Source organism: Ursus maritimus, unplaced genomic scaffold, assembly GCF_017311325.1.
Source record: "Ursus maritimus isolate PB19 unplaced genomic scaffold, ASM1731132v1 scaffold_22, whole genome shotgun sequence".
Taxonomy (NCBI): Eukaryota; Metazoa; Chordata; class Mammalia; order Carnivora; family Ursidae; genus Ursus; species Ursus maritimus.
In genome coordinates this window covers 4,723,985-4,740,340 of record NW_024424675.1, presented here as the reverse complement: position 1 = coordinate 4,740,340, position 16,356 = coordinate 4,723,985, and the positions used below count along the sequence as shown (strand labels likewise).

General features: G+C 42.2%; 1 protein-coding gene across 1 annotated transcript; it reads right to left on the bottom strand.

Moving 5' to 3' along the window:
* Positions 1–561: 561 nt before the first annotated feature.
* CRNKL1 (crooked neck pre-mRNA splicing factor 1) lies at positions 562–15,988 on the bottom strand. Its single transcript, XM_008710041.2, has 14 exons — positions 15,813–15,988; positions 14,436–14,588; positions 13,333–13,424; positions 12,368–12,526; positions 11,737–11,903; positions 9,891–10,069; positions 8,536–8,706; positions 6,810–7,001; positions 6,025–6,084; positions 5,013–5,093; positions 3,869–4,108; positions 2,569–2,670; positions 1,866–2,114; positions 562–781 (listed from the first exon to the last, which is right to left on the bottom strand). The coding sequence occupies exons 1-14, from the start codon at positions 15,861–15,863 to the stop codon at positions 614–616; spliced, it is 2,064 nt and encodes a 687-aa protein (XP_008708263.1). The 5' UTR covers positions 15,864–15,988; the 3' UTR covers positions 562–613.
* Between the last annotated feature and the right edge of the window lie 368 nt (positions 15,989–16,356).

The window sequence follows — 16,356 nt, the reverse complement described above, 5'->3', positions numbered from 1 at the left end:
TCTACAAGGATGAACATGTTTAGGAAAGTGGCTGGGAATGAACATTTTACTGAACAGTCACGATGTGCCAGGGATATTCTGTTTCTAATATAATCTTCAAAGGAGTTGGCAGCCCATTTTATGAGAGAAGAAACTAAAAGATTAAGTTATAGATCAAGTGGCAGCTGGGAATGGAACTCAGTCTGTGACTGAAGATGTGAAGAAGTTAGAGGTTTCAGGTGAGTGCACGAAATATCTTTATGAAGAAGACAAGCATGAAAAAACCACTTTAAAAGTTACTGTAGAATGTAACTTGAACACTTCTAGAAAAACACTTTCAAAAGTGCAGGTCCATCTAAAATAGTTAAAAGCATTACCTCAATTAGATTTCCTAATGCGTGATGTGGACAAAAAAAAATTCTGGACTCAGATAAAGAAATCGGCAGTTAAAAAAATACTTGCAACCCCCACCCCTCACTAACCCAAGAGCATTTTAAAAATAATTCAAAAAATAGCTTCAAAGACTTCACTCAATTCGTTACTGGTGAAATATACAAAAACTTATGGAGTCACAAGAGTTCCGAGTGATTGATTTATAAAAATAATAAAACACTTATCAATATGAACAAGAACATCAGGATTCGCTCTCATCAATGTCCTTATCTGGGTCTTGCTCGGCAGCCTCCTTTTCCTGTTGCTGTTTCTTCCAAAGTTTGGCCATGGCCAGGAGCTTGAGGTTGGGTTGGTTGGCGGCATCTTCCGGAAAGATGTAATCATAGTACTCTTCCCAGCCTGCATCAGACTACAGAAAAAAAGTAAAACAACTAAGAGATAAGCCAACACGTGTCTGAAATACACTGTAATTACTTTACAGTGGAGACTTTTCACTGCAAAACCCTAGCGAGTTCAAATTCAACTTATGTTCATTTACAGAACAACATCAAAGCCCATCACAGAAAGAACAAGGGCTGGGCCTACAAGGTTGGGGTGAACAAGTACCTGTTGGGTAACCGCGTGATGGACATTAATAGGCATGGGATGTAATGAGCACTGGGTGTTATGTGAAACTGATGAATCACTGAACTCTACCTCTGAAACTAACAGTACAATATATGTTAATTAACTGAATTTAAAAAAAGTAGCTGTTGGGGTTGGTATTGCTGCAAGTGGGGCTCACGGAGAGCTAAAAACCAGTGGGAAAAGATCCTAAAAATTAAAGCACAACTCCTCTACAGTCAACCAAGAAGATATTTCGTGTCTCCACATCCATCTTGTAGTTTTCTAAGATTTTAAATTTTTAAAGACTTAATACTTAGTAGCGAAAGCCATAATCTGTGCACTATTAATCTGACTCTCTGCCCTTACAGCCCCACCTCAAATTGGTCACTGATTTGGCCTAAACATTGCTCTAGTTCCAGCTTCCACCATCACTTGCTCTGCTTATAAGAGCCTCCCAACAGGTCCTCCTCCAATCTAAGCCCCCTGAGTATGCCTGCAGGAGATGCCAACCACTGGGTCATGTCATTTTGTGCTTAAGAGCCTTTCTGTAGCTTACAAAGTCTCTGGCTTGGGTCCTACCTAAAAGCTGAATTTCATTTCCCTCCACTCTGACCTCCTGCTTAATGCTCCAGAAATATCATGCTTCATATAGCTCCTGAAATCAACCACCTCCCAGAAGCCTTTGCCAACCATCTCCCATCTCCACCCCTGGGTAGATGATACACCCTGCTCTGTGTTTCCATGGTAGCCAGGTTGCAACTGTCTCCTACTCCAGGCCGTTTGCTCCCATGCTCAGATTGTACATATGGCACTTAAAAGTACAAATTTCAAAGTTAGATGCATTTCTGCTCATCTAATAAGAACAGCTCTAGGGGCTCAGTTCTTACCCCATCATCAGCCTGGACCTTTCTTCTCTTCTTGACTTTCTCTGGCATGAGTTTGTCTACTCTCTCCTTATCTGATACTGTTCCGAATTCATCTTCAAAGCTTCTCCACGATTCCAGCAACATAAGTCTCTCTTCTTTTTCTTCACAGTTCCTCATGGTTTTGTTAGCCTCTTCATAAATTTGTCTGCACTTAGCCAAACTTCCTTCTTTCCCTGAAGACAGCTCAAACTGTGCAAAGCTGATCCATACCTTAAGAAAAATTATTATGGAAGCAAATTAACCATGTCACCCAAACACGATCATGTAATAATGCTAATTTCTAGTTAAAGACATCTGAACATACTAATGTGTTCATCTGTAGTATTCCCAAGAACATACTGATTACATGCTTCAATAATGTTGAAGCAGTCTGCTTCTATATCCAATTACGTGTTTGAAATAGTCTTAAAATCCTGAAAAGAGTTTAACTTTTTATTCAATCCTGTGATATTCAAGTTACTCCCATGCAATATAAATATTGACCTGATACAAACTTTAAATTCCAAAGTCCTGTGACACTCATAGGCTCTTTCTAAAAGCAAGAAAATCATTAAAGGAAAAAAACCAACAAAAAACTGGAACACTTAAAATACAGAAATATGGTATTTCCTTCAGGACTGCCGATTTAGACAAAATCAAAGATAATCTACAGAGTGCAAGGTACCTTGACATGTTGTGTCCGCTGAAGCAATCTTCGGTAAAGATTTCGTGTTCTCTCAGTTTCTTCCTGCTCAATTTCAAAATCAATATATGATTTCCAAAGCACCTAAGAAAGAGAACTTAGTAAGTCATCCTTGACATTTAAAGAGCAACGTGTCCCTATCCAAAGCTGAGCTTAACTACCATTCCAACCTAGGACATCCAGGAACCCAGGACTTATATGAACAATTAAAGAACGGGCAGCATCTGGACACAATAAGAACAGTGGCATTTATAAGCTGGCCAAAACTTGGCTACCATTCTACATTAGGAGATAAAAGGCTTTGGATTCATTTTTGGATTCTCTTTCAGAGTTTTTCAAATGCTGGACTTAAGAAAAGGTCAGAGACTTGCCAAGTCTCCCAGACACTGCCATGATCCTGTCACATACAACTGACACTACCATGAGGACATGCCTAGATTAGCCAGGATATACTCTTCTTACCTCCACTGTAAATTCCTTGATAGGACTGAGTTCACCTCAACAACTATTCAGTAAATAGCAGTGTACTTGCTAGGTACTGCCTGGTAGGAAACAAGGATGTAGTGACATGTGGCCTGGATGCCTGGGAGCTGAGGCCAACTGATGATAGAACCATTATACATAAAGACCTGCCCTAATGCAGCCAGTGGGACCCAAGCCATAAAATGCAGAGTCACATTAGGGCAAGACTAACAAAAAGGCTGGGTGAGTTCAGTGGCTCCCAAACAGGTCCTAGCTGTGGTTTGGCGCCACCTTGTGGCTTAAGTTTAAATAGGGAAGGGATGATTTCAGGTCCTAGGACAGGCCAGGATGGTGGCAGTAGTTTAATTTAAGGAATATTCTGGTTTAGATAGAGATTCTTTTGCTGACCCAATCTGGGAAGAACTGTGCCAGGAGAATCGGGATGTGCAGCCTCAACCTCCATCTGCCCTGTTCTCCAGAGCTGCCTGCTATTTCCCTGCCTGGCCGGCCCTGTCCCATCCCCTTTAGTTAGCCGTCTACTTGAAGAAGGGAGGAAGAGAGCAACTGGCCCCATTATATCCCAATTCATCCTGGTGTCAGCATGGGGCTTTTCTGGGCTCTGGTGTCTTACTAGGAGAGGGCTGCTTCTCGCACTCCCATCCTTCTTCTATGCCCCCAACAGTAAAGTACTAATCTGAGTAGACAAGACAGCAAGTGAGTTTATCTTTACACTCTAAAATGCACACACATGTAGATGGTCATCTAAAGCAATACTAGGGAAATATCTAAAACAAAATCATATTCATCTCGAGATTCTCACCTCTGGCATGTCTAAGCGTGGCTGACTGATGGCTAACTCGTAGATTGCCCGGGCTCTCTCAATATCACCAAGGATCGTTTCTAATTCTGCAAATTTAATCCAAGAGGTACAATTTTCGGGTCCAAATTCCAAGAACTTTTCATAAAGCTTCCGGCATCTGTCAAATTCTCGAAGCTGCAGCTCCAATTCTATATAACCTTTAAATAACTTGTTCTTTGGACATTTGCCTATGGAAGTTCCCTGGAAAATAAAATGACCAAACCACTGTGATATGTGGTTTCAACCTGTGTACAGACATCACTGACCTATCCCATCAGCTGTTCTCTGCTGAGGAAGAACGTGACAAGCCATTCTTTGCCTCTGTGGTATCACTGTTCACACTGGGTCTTGACAGAAGGCCAATGGAAACCCTCTACTTCACCCAGCTGTCAAGAGGGCCTCTGCCCACTGGTTCCTATTCAGCAAGAGAGGGCTGCAGAACTGTCTGTACAAGTACTCTGGATTTTACTTAGTTTCTCAGAGCACTAGGGAATATGGATGTCAGATGGATGAAACCTCCTATAAGTAAAGTGGTGATCACAGAATGAAAGCTGCTTCACTGCCCACAGCCAGAGAGCCAAGAGTGGCTTACAGAAAGACACCTGCATTTAAACAGCATTTGATCTTAAGAGACTTTAGAACAGCTGTTAAGAGGAAGGTGCATGTAATACCCCCAGGTTTTTGCACAAGATGAATTTACTCAAGAGCTGACTTCAGATCTAATGTGATCTAACATCCAATCCTTCCAGTCTGAGAAAAGATCTGGTAACTGGCAGCTACAGATAAAGCTTCCAGTGTTAAAATAGAGCGATTTAAACATTATCACCCGATCTTTCTTCAAACGCCATGCATTTTCTGACACATCTCAGGTTATAAAGGCAGAATACTTCTGTTGCATTCTTAGTAGGAACTGTCCAAGTTGTAAGCACTAAGATTTAATTTCCTTCTCAAAGAAGTCAGTGATGCATCTTGATCCTTCCTTTTTCTCCCCCAAGATTTTAGTTACTTATTTGAGAGAGAGAAAGAGAGCATGTGCACAAGCACAGGGAGAGGGGCAGAGGCAGAGAATTCCACCTAGGTGCCCCCTGATCCTTTCTTTACTTACCAAAGCTCTTCTGGCAAATGGTAAATTTTTCTGTCTTATTTCAAATTGTGCATATAGTAACCACATCTTGGCAAATGTGAACTAGAAAACAAAAGCACAAAAAACATTTAAAAGAGTTGTTTCAATTATGCTAAAGTTAAAAATTTAGTAAAAGGCCACATGCAATTAGATTTCCCTAAATATTACAGCTAGGACAGATGTATTTTCTTGTTTTTAAGCAAATGTGATTATTTTACAAAAGTTACAAACAGTAATCCAAATACTTTATTGTACTGTATGGCCCTGCAGCCCCCACTGAGAACCGGCTTTGTTTTGTGGGTATGCTCGTAAGCAGGCAGAACATGCCATCTCTATTCTAGAAGGTAATTCGGTCAATATCTCTACTTGTTTCTCATGCTGGGAAATAGGGTTGAGATAATGTCTCAGCCATTTCCAGACTCGCACACCAGTGTTAAGCCCCACGCACACCCATGTCCGCTCGGATGCCAACAAACATCTGCTCGTTGTTTCCTGCACATGCCGAGTGCTTTCTGATGTGCAGCTTCCTCCTTCCACTCAGTCTATTCCAGTGACCCACCCTCTGAATTTCTACATCTTTTTTTAAAGATTTTATTTATTTGACAGAGAGAGAGAGACAGCCAGTAAGAGAGGGAACGCAAGCAGGGGGAGTGGGAGAGGAAGAAGCAGGCTCCCAGCAGAGCAGGGAGCCTGATGCGGGGCTCGATCCCAGGACCCTGGGATCACGCCCTGAGCGGAAGGCAGACGCTTAATGACTAAGCCACCCAGGCGCCCCTCTGAATTTCTACATTATTATCCATATTACTCATTTGTCAATGCAGACTGTCCTCTCAACCAGGCTGTAAGGTGTTTTCAGAGGCAAAGAGCATACTTTTGAGACCTAAGTTTTCCAGGGTGCCCTGCATAGCAAACTACTCAAACAGTAAGTATTATTTCACAAGTAACACAAGCAGGATTTTGACACTTTGGAACAGAACACTTACACCAAACATACCTTTTTATGAGGAATTAATTCCAAAGAAGCTTGATATACCTGTCTCGTCCTCTCGGGATCCTGTATTAGGAAAGAAATTTTCACTGAATATTGAAGTCTGTACTGATGCTAGTTTTGCTAGCACTAGTAAAAATATACACCCCCACCCTGAATGTCTTCACAGGGTGCTATTCTCAAACCCTGATTTCATTGTTTATGATCAAACGTGAACTACCTGTGGCCATCAAACTTTGGTTAAAGAATCAACAACGAGATAGCCATCAATCTCTGAGAGCTTGTCTGTAGAAAGGCTTTTCTCCTGAGAGCAGACAGAAACAAAGACATTTTATAGTCTCAGATCGACAGCAGAAAGCTAGTCTTTCCCAATTAATTTATCCACAACCAATTTCTGAAAATCCCACCTGATCTTTACTAGAAGCAAAGATGTGTAATCTAGCTGTGATCCCTATTTAGGATCAGCCCGGAAAATGATACAAAATAAGCTAACGACGGCTTCATTGTTCCCTTGGAAGTTCCAAGTGATAATCTGGTGCCTCAGGTTTGAAACACAAAATGAACAAAACAAAAAAACACCTCACCTGGGCCCATGACAGGTATACAGAGTTTAAAAGGGGGCAGAGAAATTATGTTAACTGTATGGCTGAAACTCTAGAACTAGATTCCTGTTTCAGGGATTGTACATGTCAGTACCCACTGCTACCCACCACAGCCAAGGTGCACGCACAGGGGTGAGCAGCCAGGGAGGGGGCAGCCATCAACAGCTGAGGCGTAATTCCATTTTTTACCTTGGCCTCCAATTCTTCATAGAGTGCGTAGTTAACCCACAGATAGATATAGCGCTTCCAGTGCCGCTTCTCTTGAATGGGTGGCACATTGGCAATGGCTCTTTCATAGACTTCTCGAACGGTTTCTGCTTCTGCATCACTTTCCACCAAGCGCAAGTAATCAAACCATGCATCGTAATTGTGTGGATTAGCCTAGAAAGACCACAAGTTTAATGAATAAAAACCAAACCAAGAGCTACACTTGCTGAACTCTGTGAGGTAAAAAAAAAAAAAAAAAAAAAAAAAGACGCTAGATTGCCTTCCTATATTTTAGCAACTGTTTGGCACCCATGTCATTTAAAAGTACCATTCCTGGGGCACCTGGGTGGCTCAGTTGGTTAAGTGTCTGCCTTTGGCTCAGGCTCCTGGGATCGAGTCCCACGTTGGGCTCTCTGCTCAGCAGGGAGTCTGCTTCTTGCTCTGCCCCCCCCCGCCCCCGCTCATGCTCGCACTCTCTCTCTCAAATAAATAAAATCTTAAAAAAAATACTATTCCTGAGATTCTATAAATAGAAAAGAAAAAGGAACATAGAGGGCAGATTATTTGCCAGGTGTCCCACAGCAAGGCTGCTTTAATATACAACCACCACTCTCCAGATAATCGCTCAATAATAAGACGCCTACTTTTATAAATATATTTGTTTGTACACTTGACTGCATATCATTATGTCTAGATTTAAAATTACAGTGGATGATGAGCATTAAGGAGGGCACGTGATGTGATGAGTGCTGGGTGTTGTATGTAACTAACGCATCACTGAACATTACAACAAAAACTAATGATGTATTATTATATGTTGGCTAATTGAATTTAAATCGAAAAAAATTTTTTTAAATAATAAAAATAAAAATAAACAGAAGGGGGAATGAACCATGAGAGACTGTGGACTCTGGGAAACAAACTGAGGGCTTCAGAGGGCTGGGGGGTGGGGGACTGGGATAGGCCAGTGATGGGTATTAAGGAGGGCACATATTGCATGGTGCACTGGGTGTTATAGGCAAATAATGAATCATGGAACATTACATCAAAAACTAAGGATATAATGTATGGTGACTAACATAATAAAAATTTATAAAAAAAAATAATAAAAATAAAATAAAATTACAGTGGAATTAGAATCATGGTCACAAACATGAACCCTGCCTTCTCAATTAATAGTCATTTATCTTGAATGTATCTTGCTGACCTCATTTAATACCAGACTTGGTCCTTTGGCGATATCCTAATTCATTTGACTAAGCAAAAGTTTTTATATGCACAGCAGACCAATAAAGGAAAATGCTATTATCTCAAAACAATACATTACAAATAAAGAGATGAGAATAAAAACATATCTACAATGTATGTTTTGTTCAAGCAGTTAAGCTAAAAGGTAGTGTACAAAAACTGTCAGGCTCAATATCCGACTCTCCCATCTTCAGAAAGGACTTCACATGGATTCCCGGTTTTTGTTCAAGTTCTACAGCGCGCTACCAGCAACCCTCACAGTAACTTTCAACATGTGGCGGGCAGAGCAAGCGCTGCTTGCTGGCCTTTCCCAGGAGCCTGCTGACTGCTGTTGCAATGGCTGCCAATCACTGCAGACATGTCAGCAAGAGCGTGATCCCTGGGAGCCCTCTCCTGCTATTCTTCGCTGGTTGGCACATCTCTGTCACCTGCAAGGTTCGGCGTCCACACCAGCACTCACCTTCACCTCTTCCTCATACTGGAATCTTCGTTTGCTCACAATGATGTCTTCAATACCTCGTCGATCACCGAACTTCTTCTCAAAGATGGTATAGTTTTTAAAGAGTTCTTGGGCCTCCTGCTTTGAAATTCTATCCAGGGCATACTTGTAGATCACTCTTACCCTTTCAAACTAAAAGCAGACAGGAGAATTACTTCTACAACACAATACTCTCACTTGAGCCACAACTTGGAAGGTAATTAGGATATGATATATTACTTGTTAGAGTCTGTGGTCTCAGAGTGTCCAAAATAAGACTTTTCTTCTCCCTCTTGTTGAGGTATTTATTCATCAGGGCCCACTGACACGCTCCTCTGAGCTCCACACTTAATACTGTCTACCTGACACTGCCCGTGGGGTGACACCTATGCATCTCAGACTAAACAGGTCCAAAACTGACCTCCTGTTCCTCACCATCAAACCTGGGACTGTCTTCCCAGTCTTGGTAAGCAACACTTACCGTCATGCCCTTGCTCCAGCCTCAAGCACCAGGAGTCCTCCTTGGGATTCCTCTCCTGTCCTCATCCCCTACCTTCACTACCTCAGAGAGCCCCGCCACCTCTACCTCTTCAACACAGCCCTTCCCTTCTCCCCATCCCCTGCTCCCCTCCCCCCACTGCCACACCATCTCCATTTCTTCCATGGCCACTTCAAAAGTCCCCTTGCTTCCTTCCACTTTTGCCACGTTCTTCCCAATACGGTCTCCACAGATTAGCTAGAGGTTTTCTTTAGAATATAAATCCCATCCTACCACTCTTCTGCTTAGAACCCTTCATACTTCCCACTGGCCTTGGAATAGTATCTGTAGTCCTTACTGTGGTAAGTGTAAGACCCTGTGTTTGGACCTCAGCCTACCTCTCTCAATTCTACGGTACCTGAATTACTTTAAGAGATTATTTCTATATGTATTATGGAAGACCAGAACTGACTTATTTGTGGGGGAATCTCTGTTTCCATTTCAAATTCTGCTCTGTTCTAAGGGCTCTGGACTTCTGTTTTCCAGGTTTGTTACCTATAAAACCCTTTAATGAGGAGACCAAATGATGAACTCTCAATTTATACACAGTATTCTCATCATATATATAAAGGTTTAATTTTCAAGCAAAGGACAACACACTTAGGACACTTTAGTACAATCTATAATCACTCAGTTCCCAATCTGAAGCTAAGCCACAAATGTATGCTGTTTTCTTTGAGAGATTTTGGAAACATTTTTTCCAAGGATAAGTAAGAAAATGGAATGAACTCAACGCACACAACAAGTAATCGTTCCTAAGCTATTATGCAATATAAATGAGTTCTTCAAGTGTACTTACTTCTTTCTGATTTTCTTCAAATTTGGCAAAGGCAACATAAAGGTGTTCATCCATATGCTCATCTCCAAAGAACTCGACAGCTCTCTCATACACTTTCCGTGCATGGGCAAAATAACCATGTTTTTCTTCAAAGCGGGCATACTTGATCCAGTTCTTGACATCAGGGTGCACGAGGACAAGTTCAAGGGAATTAAGGAAATACCACACAAGACAGCAAGGCTTTTCAAATGAAAACAACAACAACAACAACAACAACCTCCAAACCCAAACCCCCAACAATGCAAACTACGACTATAGGGTTGAAAAAACACGTGCAAAGGCAAAGAACAGCTAAACTGCGACCTCTGAAGGGGGCCGTGACTTGTTCATCTGTCTTCCTCCAGGACTTACTCAGTATTTCCGTAGTGGGTACAAACAGGAATCTGGAGAAATGAAAAAGCTGAAACCTGTTATTGACCATGCTATCCTGAACAAGTCATTTAACATGTCTAAGACTCAGTTCTATCATCTGTAAAAAGAGAAAAAAAAATACTAACCCAACCTCAGTGGCTTGAAAGGAGGAAATGTGTGTAAAGCTCTTAGCACTTTGGTGCCAAAAAAAGGTGCTCAATAAATGGCACCTACTGTATTATATGCTCAATAACATTAACATCTGAATTAATGATTAAGAAAAAAATGTTACAAAAACAATACTGCTAACTACAGGCAGAAGAAAAAGGGTTTTTTTAAGTTTTTCTCTTTTTTTATTGAAACATAGTTGACACAGAAAAGAAAGCTCTGAATTACCATTTTATTTCTTAATAGACTAAACCTATTTTTCATCTACCTTGCTACAGGAAATCACTAATTCAAAGTAGTAATATGTGGCAGTGAAATTAAGGGCATAGGCTCTGAAGCTGCAGCTGGGTTCAAGGCCCATCTCCATCACTACCAGAGAGACCCAGGCCACACTGCCTCTCACTCATGCCTGCGTCTCCCACCCCGCAGACTGGAGTAGTTCCCGAACTCAGAGCTGTCCTGAGGATTAAGTGTTGTTATTTGTAATGTGCTTACAACAATGCCTGACACATAACAAGCGCTATACAAGGTTCTGTTAAATTAATCATATTAAAATGGGCAGAGGTCATAGAGACCTTAAAATTGCATAATAAAGCTGATGCTTGTTTTTCTGGGTAATGTTCTATGAAGCTACTTAATTAGCAAACACCAAATCTGTTCCTAAGGGAGATATGTGTACACACACAGACACAGACACACACACACACACACCCCCAATATAGATTATCTTAAATCCTAAAAACAACTAATCTTGGTATATTCGCTTTTGTTTTATAAAGGAAAAAAAGTTCAGAAGTGTGAACTGACTTACCTGAGGCTGCCCCGCTAACAGGTGCCAGGGAAGGGACTCACACCCATCCAGCTGGCCTGGAGCCAGAGCTTGTTGCGCTACACTATGCTGCCCTCCTGTCTCCATCCTTTGGATGGATTCCCAGTAGTGGTGCTAATGACCAACACCCTAGAAAAACCTAGAAAAAAAACCCAGGAGAAACAGGACTGGCTATAGCAGCCAAAGCCCTGGTATGTCACTTTCCACAAGGAACGCCAAAATACAAACAAATCCAAGGTTTCACTGGAAAAAGCTCAGTTACCCAGACGACAAACTTTTATTTTGACCATCCTATGTCTCTAGAAACAGTTATGTAGCTCATGAAGCAGATGAAACTTGTATCTTTGACTTCTGGGCCTACGTTAATGACAACCCATATGTCCAGACCATGACTATACCTCCCCGGCAGGAGTAGCAACCAGGACACAACAGCACCACTCAGACTCACTCAAAGGATATAGCGTTCATAAATGGTGCGGGCCCGGTCCACCTCTTTGTATCGCAGCTCAAAGTTGATGTAGGAGTGCCAGGCTTGCTCCTCAGGCTGCCATTCCATCCAGCGCTCAAACACTTGCCGGGCACCAGCAATGTTTCCCAACATCTCCTCCATGTACGTGTACTTGTACCTTTAACAAAATCATCCCAAAATATCTGTCATGGTCAAAATGACTTACGGGGGGAAAAATGATCTTTGGCACTTTTTGCAGTTCTAACTTGGTTAAATGTGAAGACTTAGGGCTTTATCTTCCCCAAAGGTTAAAGCAAACATGTTTTCTTATCAAATATAGATCTGGAAACGATGAACCAGAGCAAATAAAGATACATTTTAATTAAAGATTGCTTAGTTCAACAATAAGTTTCTTATGCATAAAAGATTGCAACCCAAATTTTAATTTTGATTACACAGCTATTACATGTAGTGATTATGACACTATACTATAGAACATTAAAAACTACTTACAGTACATTTAAAGAAAAAGTAGAATGTAAATTAAATATATATGATTGCAACTATGTAAATAAAGTAAAACACAAAAATGCAGAACCTCACTAGCCTACAAAAAGCTGCTTTGGTAGATCAGAAACTTACCAGAACTGGTTGACTCGAGGCAGAGTTGTTATGGCCCGGTCCCAGATATTTCGGGCATGGTTGACCTGGCGATTCTTCATTTCCATTTCTGCATATTTCAGCCAGAGTGTAATGTTTCGGTAGTCTACATCTAAAGCACGTTCGTATATGGATCGAGCCCTTAAGAAGCCAGATTTGGAGAATATCAAGAGTAGTACACATAACACATAGGGCCACTATCTCAAACCATCTGCAGTGGCCTGCTATTTTATCATGTGTTCACCATGAGCCAGGTTCTGGGCATAAAAAAGTGAAAAGACATGTTTTCAGGAAGCTTACAAACTCTTACAAAAAACTACATGCACATCATTACACCACAATATGGTAAATGTTAGAGTCAAGGTTTACACAAGGAAGCAAAAGGGAAGAAATAATAATAATGTCTGGTGCAAATGGCTAAGCAGGAGGTAACTCCAGAGTTAAGAAGTTGAGGAAAGCTCCAGAGGCCAAGGTGGGTAGGGAGGAGTGCTCACTGTAGGCAGAGAGAACAGCCTAACGTAGAGTAAGGAGACACAAATGTGTTCATGGAGTGGCTGGTACACGGGCACAGCTGGGGCAGTGGTATACCAGGAAAATGCAGAAAGGCTGGGGAACAGGACTTTTATCTTGCTGGCCACTGGCTTCCAGTGAACAATTTTTTTATAAAAAAAATCCCAATACAGAGAAAGCAGGTGAAAGTGTGCTTCTCTGACTGTGGTGTGTGCTGGAGGTGAGACCCACCTGCAGCGTCTCCTCTGCTGCTTCCCCCAGGACTCCCTACCACAGTGCCCCTGAGGCTCCTCAAGGGAACCCTAGGGTTTCACTGAACAACTTGGATGACTACTAGAGGCACACTCTTTCACTTGTGCTTTAACTTTTTCTACTTCTTTTCTGTCTCTTAACTTATGATATCTTTACATATGAAGTTACACACTCAGCAATTTTACCTTTGAATCTCCTTTAGACTCTCTTCCCATTGTGCATATTTTATCCAGTTACTAATCACAGTCCTGTTTTTTCTTATGTTATCTTCAAAAGTCTGGAGGAAGGGAAAAAGGGTCAAATTGAAGGGAAAAGTAAGTAAAAATGACATCATCCTTTGTCTATTCATCCTGTTCTAAAAGGTTTATTCATTTTGTTCTTATTTAGGAGAAATTACACACTGGAATCCTGAGAAATAAGAAACTCACTAATGAAGGTTACAATCTCAGGTGTTTCTTTACAGTCTTACATGCAAACAAGGAAAAAACTTTAGATATAAGGAATTATTAGCAGATTTGTTGGTATTTTCTTTTATTGCTAATAACTAACTGATACTTTAATAATAGTCTTTACTTGTTCCTAGTATGAAAAAATGTTTTTAACCATTTCATTCCTCTTAGTAATGTCTCAGAATTTCACACATCACTCTTTGAACATCACTAATAAGGAGGTACAACAGGATTAGTGGTTTAAAATTACCCCAGGGACGCCTGGGTGGCTCAGTCAGTTATGTGTCTGATTCTTGATTTTGGCTCAGGTCATGATCTCAGGGTTGTGAGATCAAGCCCCGAATGGGGATCCATGCTGAGTGTGGAGGCTGCTTAAGATTCTCTCCCTCCGCCCCTCCCGCTGCTCGCACGTTCTCTGTCTCTTGAAATAAATAAACAAAATCTTAAAGGAAAAAAAAATTACCCTAGAGTGAGGATTCTACAGTGAGAATTCCCAAGTCCTCTCATGGCTCTTTTCCAGAAGGTGGTACAGAGAGAGTACATAACGTGGCCTTGGTAAGCCCTGCCCCTTCCAGCTGTCAGATGCTCCACTTGTTAAACTTCCACCCATCTTTGATTCAGCACCAAAAATTAGGTCTCTGGTGAATTTCGTTTCCTTATACTTTAAAAGACAACTCATGGCATATTTTCTGAAGTTCAGCAAAATGCAATTATCTGGTAACCAGAAGTTGCACTACTCATATGGCTAGAAACACTAACCTATTCTTATCTTTGCAAACTCTGACCTATAAATTCATAACAGTGTTATTAATAGACTGGAAAATATCACCCTGACTGACCTTCCTTTTTCTTAGTTTGTAATCATTTAACTCTTCTTCATCTGTGATCTTCTGTTGAGGTGGAGGTGGAAGCAGCTCAAGTTCTCTTTCTTTAGCTTCTCTTAAGAGTTGCTCAGCAGTTATCTGCACCTCAGCTGGGGCTTTGTTTTTCACCTTTTAAGACAGAAGACATTTTCATTTTTAGTAGATGCTCATCACACAAGATTTAGGAAGCAAATACACATTTTTTAGGATGTGAACTTTCTAAGTATTATTACAAGATGCCCACTTTGGATGATAGGTTTTCATTTCTCTATGAAACTAAACAGAAAACAAGGTTTTCTTTGTTATGCATGGTATTTATTACAAAGCCCTAGGTAAGTATTAAGAGAAAAGGCAGCAAAAATAGCAAGTGTTCCCTTTTAGATTAGCGTAATAATAAATTTTGAGGCGCTTAGGTAGAATTCTCACTAAAGGTTTTGTGTTATCAGGATGTGTGCTATATCTTTTTTACTGCTGCAACTTCTACTTACAGAATTTTTCAATTATGTCCCAGGTGGACAATAATGTCTCAAACCGCGTTTGGCTTTTTCATGACATTTCAAATCAAAGACAACATTCAGTAAATTCCCATCATTAGACCGTAAGCTTCTTGAAGGCTTAGAGCTGTGCTGTCCAACATAGTGGCCGTGAGCTAATGTAGTGAGCCCAAATAGAGATGGGCTGTAAGGGTAAAATATACACTGGATTTTGAAGATTTTGTATGAAAAAAAAAAAAAAACCAATAAACTACCTACTTAAATTTCCTATATTGATTACATGTTGGAATATCTTGGATCATGGATTAAAGAAAATATACAGTTAAAATTAATGATGCTTGTTTTGACTGCTTAATGTAGCTACAGGAAAACTTAAAATTACATACGTGGCTCACATTGTATTTCTGTTGGACCACTGGTGCCCAATAAAATTTTATGGAATTGAGGGGCGCCTGGATGGCTCAGTCAGTTAAGCGTCTGCCTTCAGCTCAGGTCAAGATCCCAAGGTCCTGGGATCGAGCCCAGCACTGTGCTCCCTGCTCAGTGGGGAGCCTACTTCTCCCTCTCCCTCTGCCGTTCCCCGTTTGTGCGAGCACTGCCTAGCTGCTGCCGAATGACCCCACCCCTCCCCCAGCAAAAACACATCCTAGAACGAAGGCCATGCCAACGCGGGGGTTGCCCCGGGGTGACAAAAGCCTGCACCCCACCACCGTATAACCCTTCCCCTCCTCCTTCCCCTTTGCCCACATAGCGTAGAACTGCTCCCGGCACCACACCCTCTCTTGCCGCGAGCCCCAAGGAGGCTGGGGCAAGCCCCTCTCCCGGGCCTCCTCCCACGAAGCCGCTCGCGGTCTCCTACCTTGGCCACTTTGGGAATCCTCTGCTTCCCGGCCGCGGTGGAGGCCGCCATGGCTGCAGCAGCAGATCTCGGGCCAACCTGGACCCCAGAAATAGGCCCCGAGGGCTGGCCGGAACCCCAAAGCTTTCTGACAACAAACTGGGTCCCGGAACAGGAAGCGGAACTAGCTGGTGTGACCTTTGACTTCCCGCACGCGCCGTGACGCAGGCAACTTCGTTTCTGTGGTAACCGGGCTGAGCGTCCTCCTCTGAGCGCCGGGTCTCGGAGTTGCCCGTGAGGTGGGTAGCCCTGGCCCGCCCGACAGGGACGCGGGGACGGAGTCCAGGGCGTCAGGGGCGCATCCCCAGGTCAGTCTCCAGAACTGGGAGGACCTGCGAGGCCAAGTGGGTCGGTCGAACCGTGGCGCGGGGGAAGGGGAATAGGAACAAAGCTCTGATCCGGAGGCTTGGGGGCGGGGGAAGAGAGGCAGGGCCGAAAACTGCCTTTCCCAGCATGCTAAGGGGCGAGCTGCCGCGTCCCTAGGCGGCCCTTTGCAGCGTTGCAT

Bases quoted from the DNA above. Each gene is read 5' to 3' on its own strand.
- CRNKL1 (XM_008710041.2), bottom strand. From the start codon at position 15,863: ATGGCGGCCTCCACCGCGGCCGGGAAGCAGAGGATTCCCAAAGTGGCC. The intron at 14,589-15,812 runs GTAGGAGACCGC...CTGTCTTAAAAG, and splicing joins GGATTCCCAAAGTGGCCAAG to GTGAAAAACAAAGCCCCAGC. The intron at 7,002-8,535 runs GTGAGTGCTGGT...TGGTCTTTCTAG, and splicing joins AGTATGAGGAAGAGGTGAAG to GCTAATCCACACAATTACGA.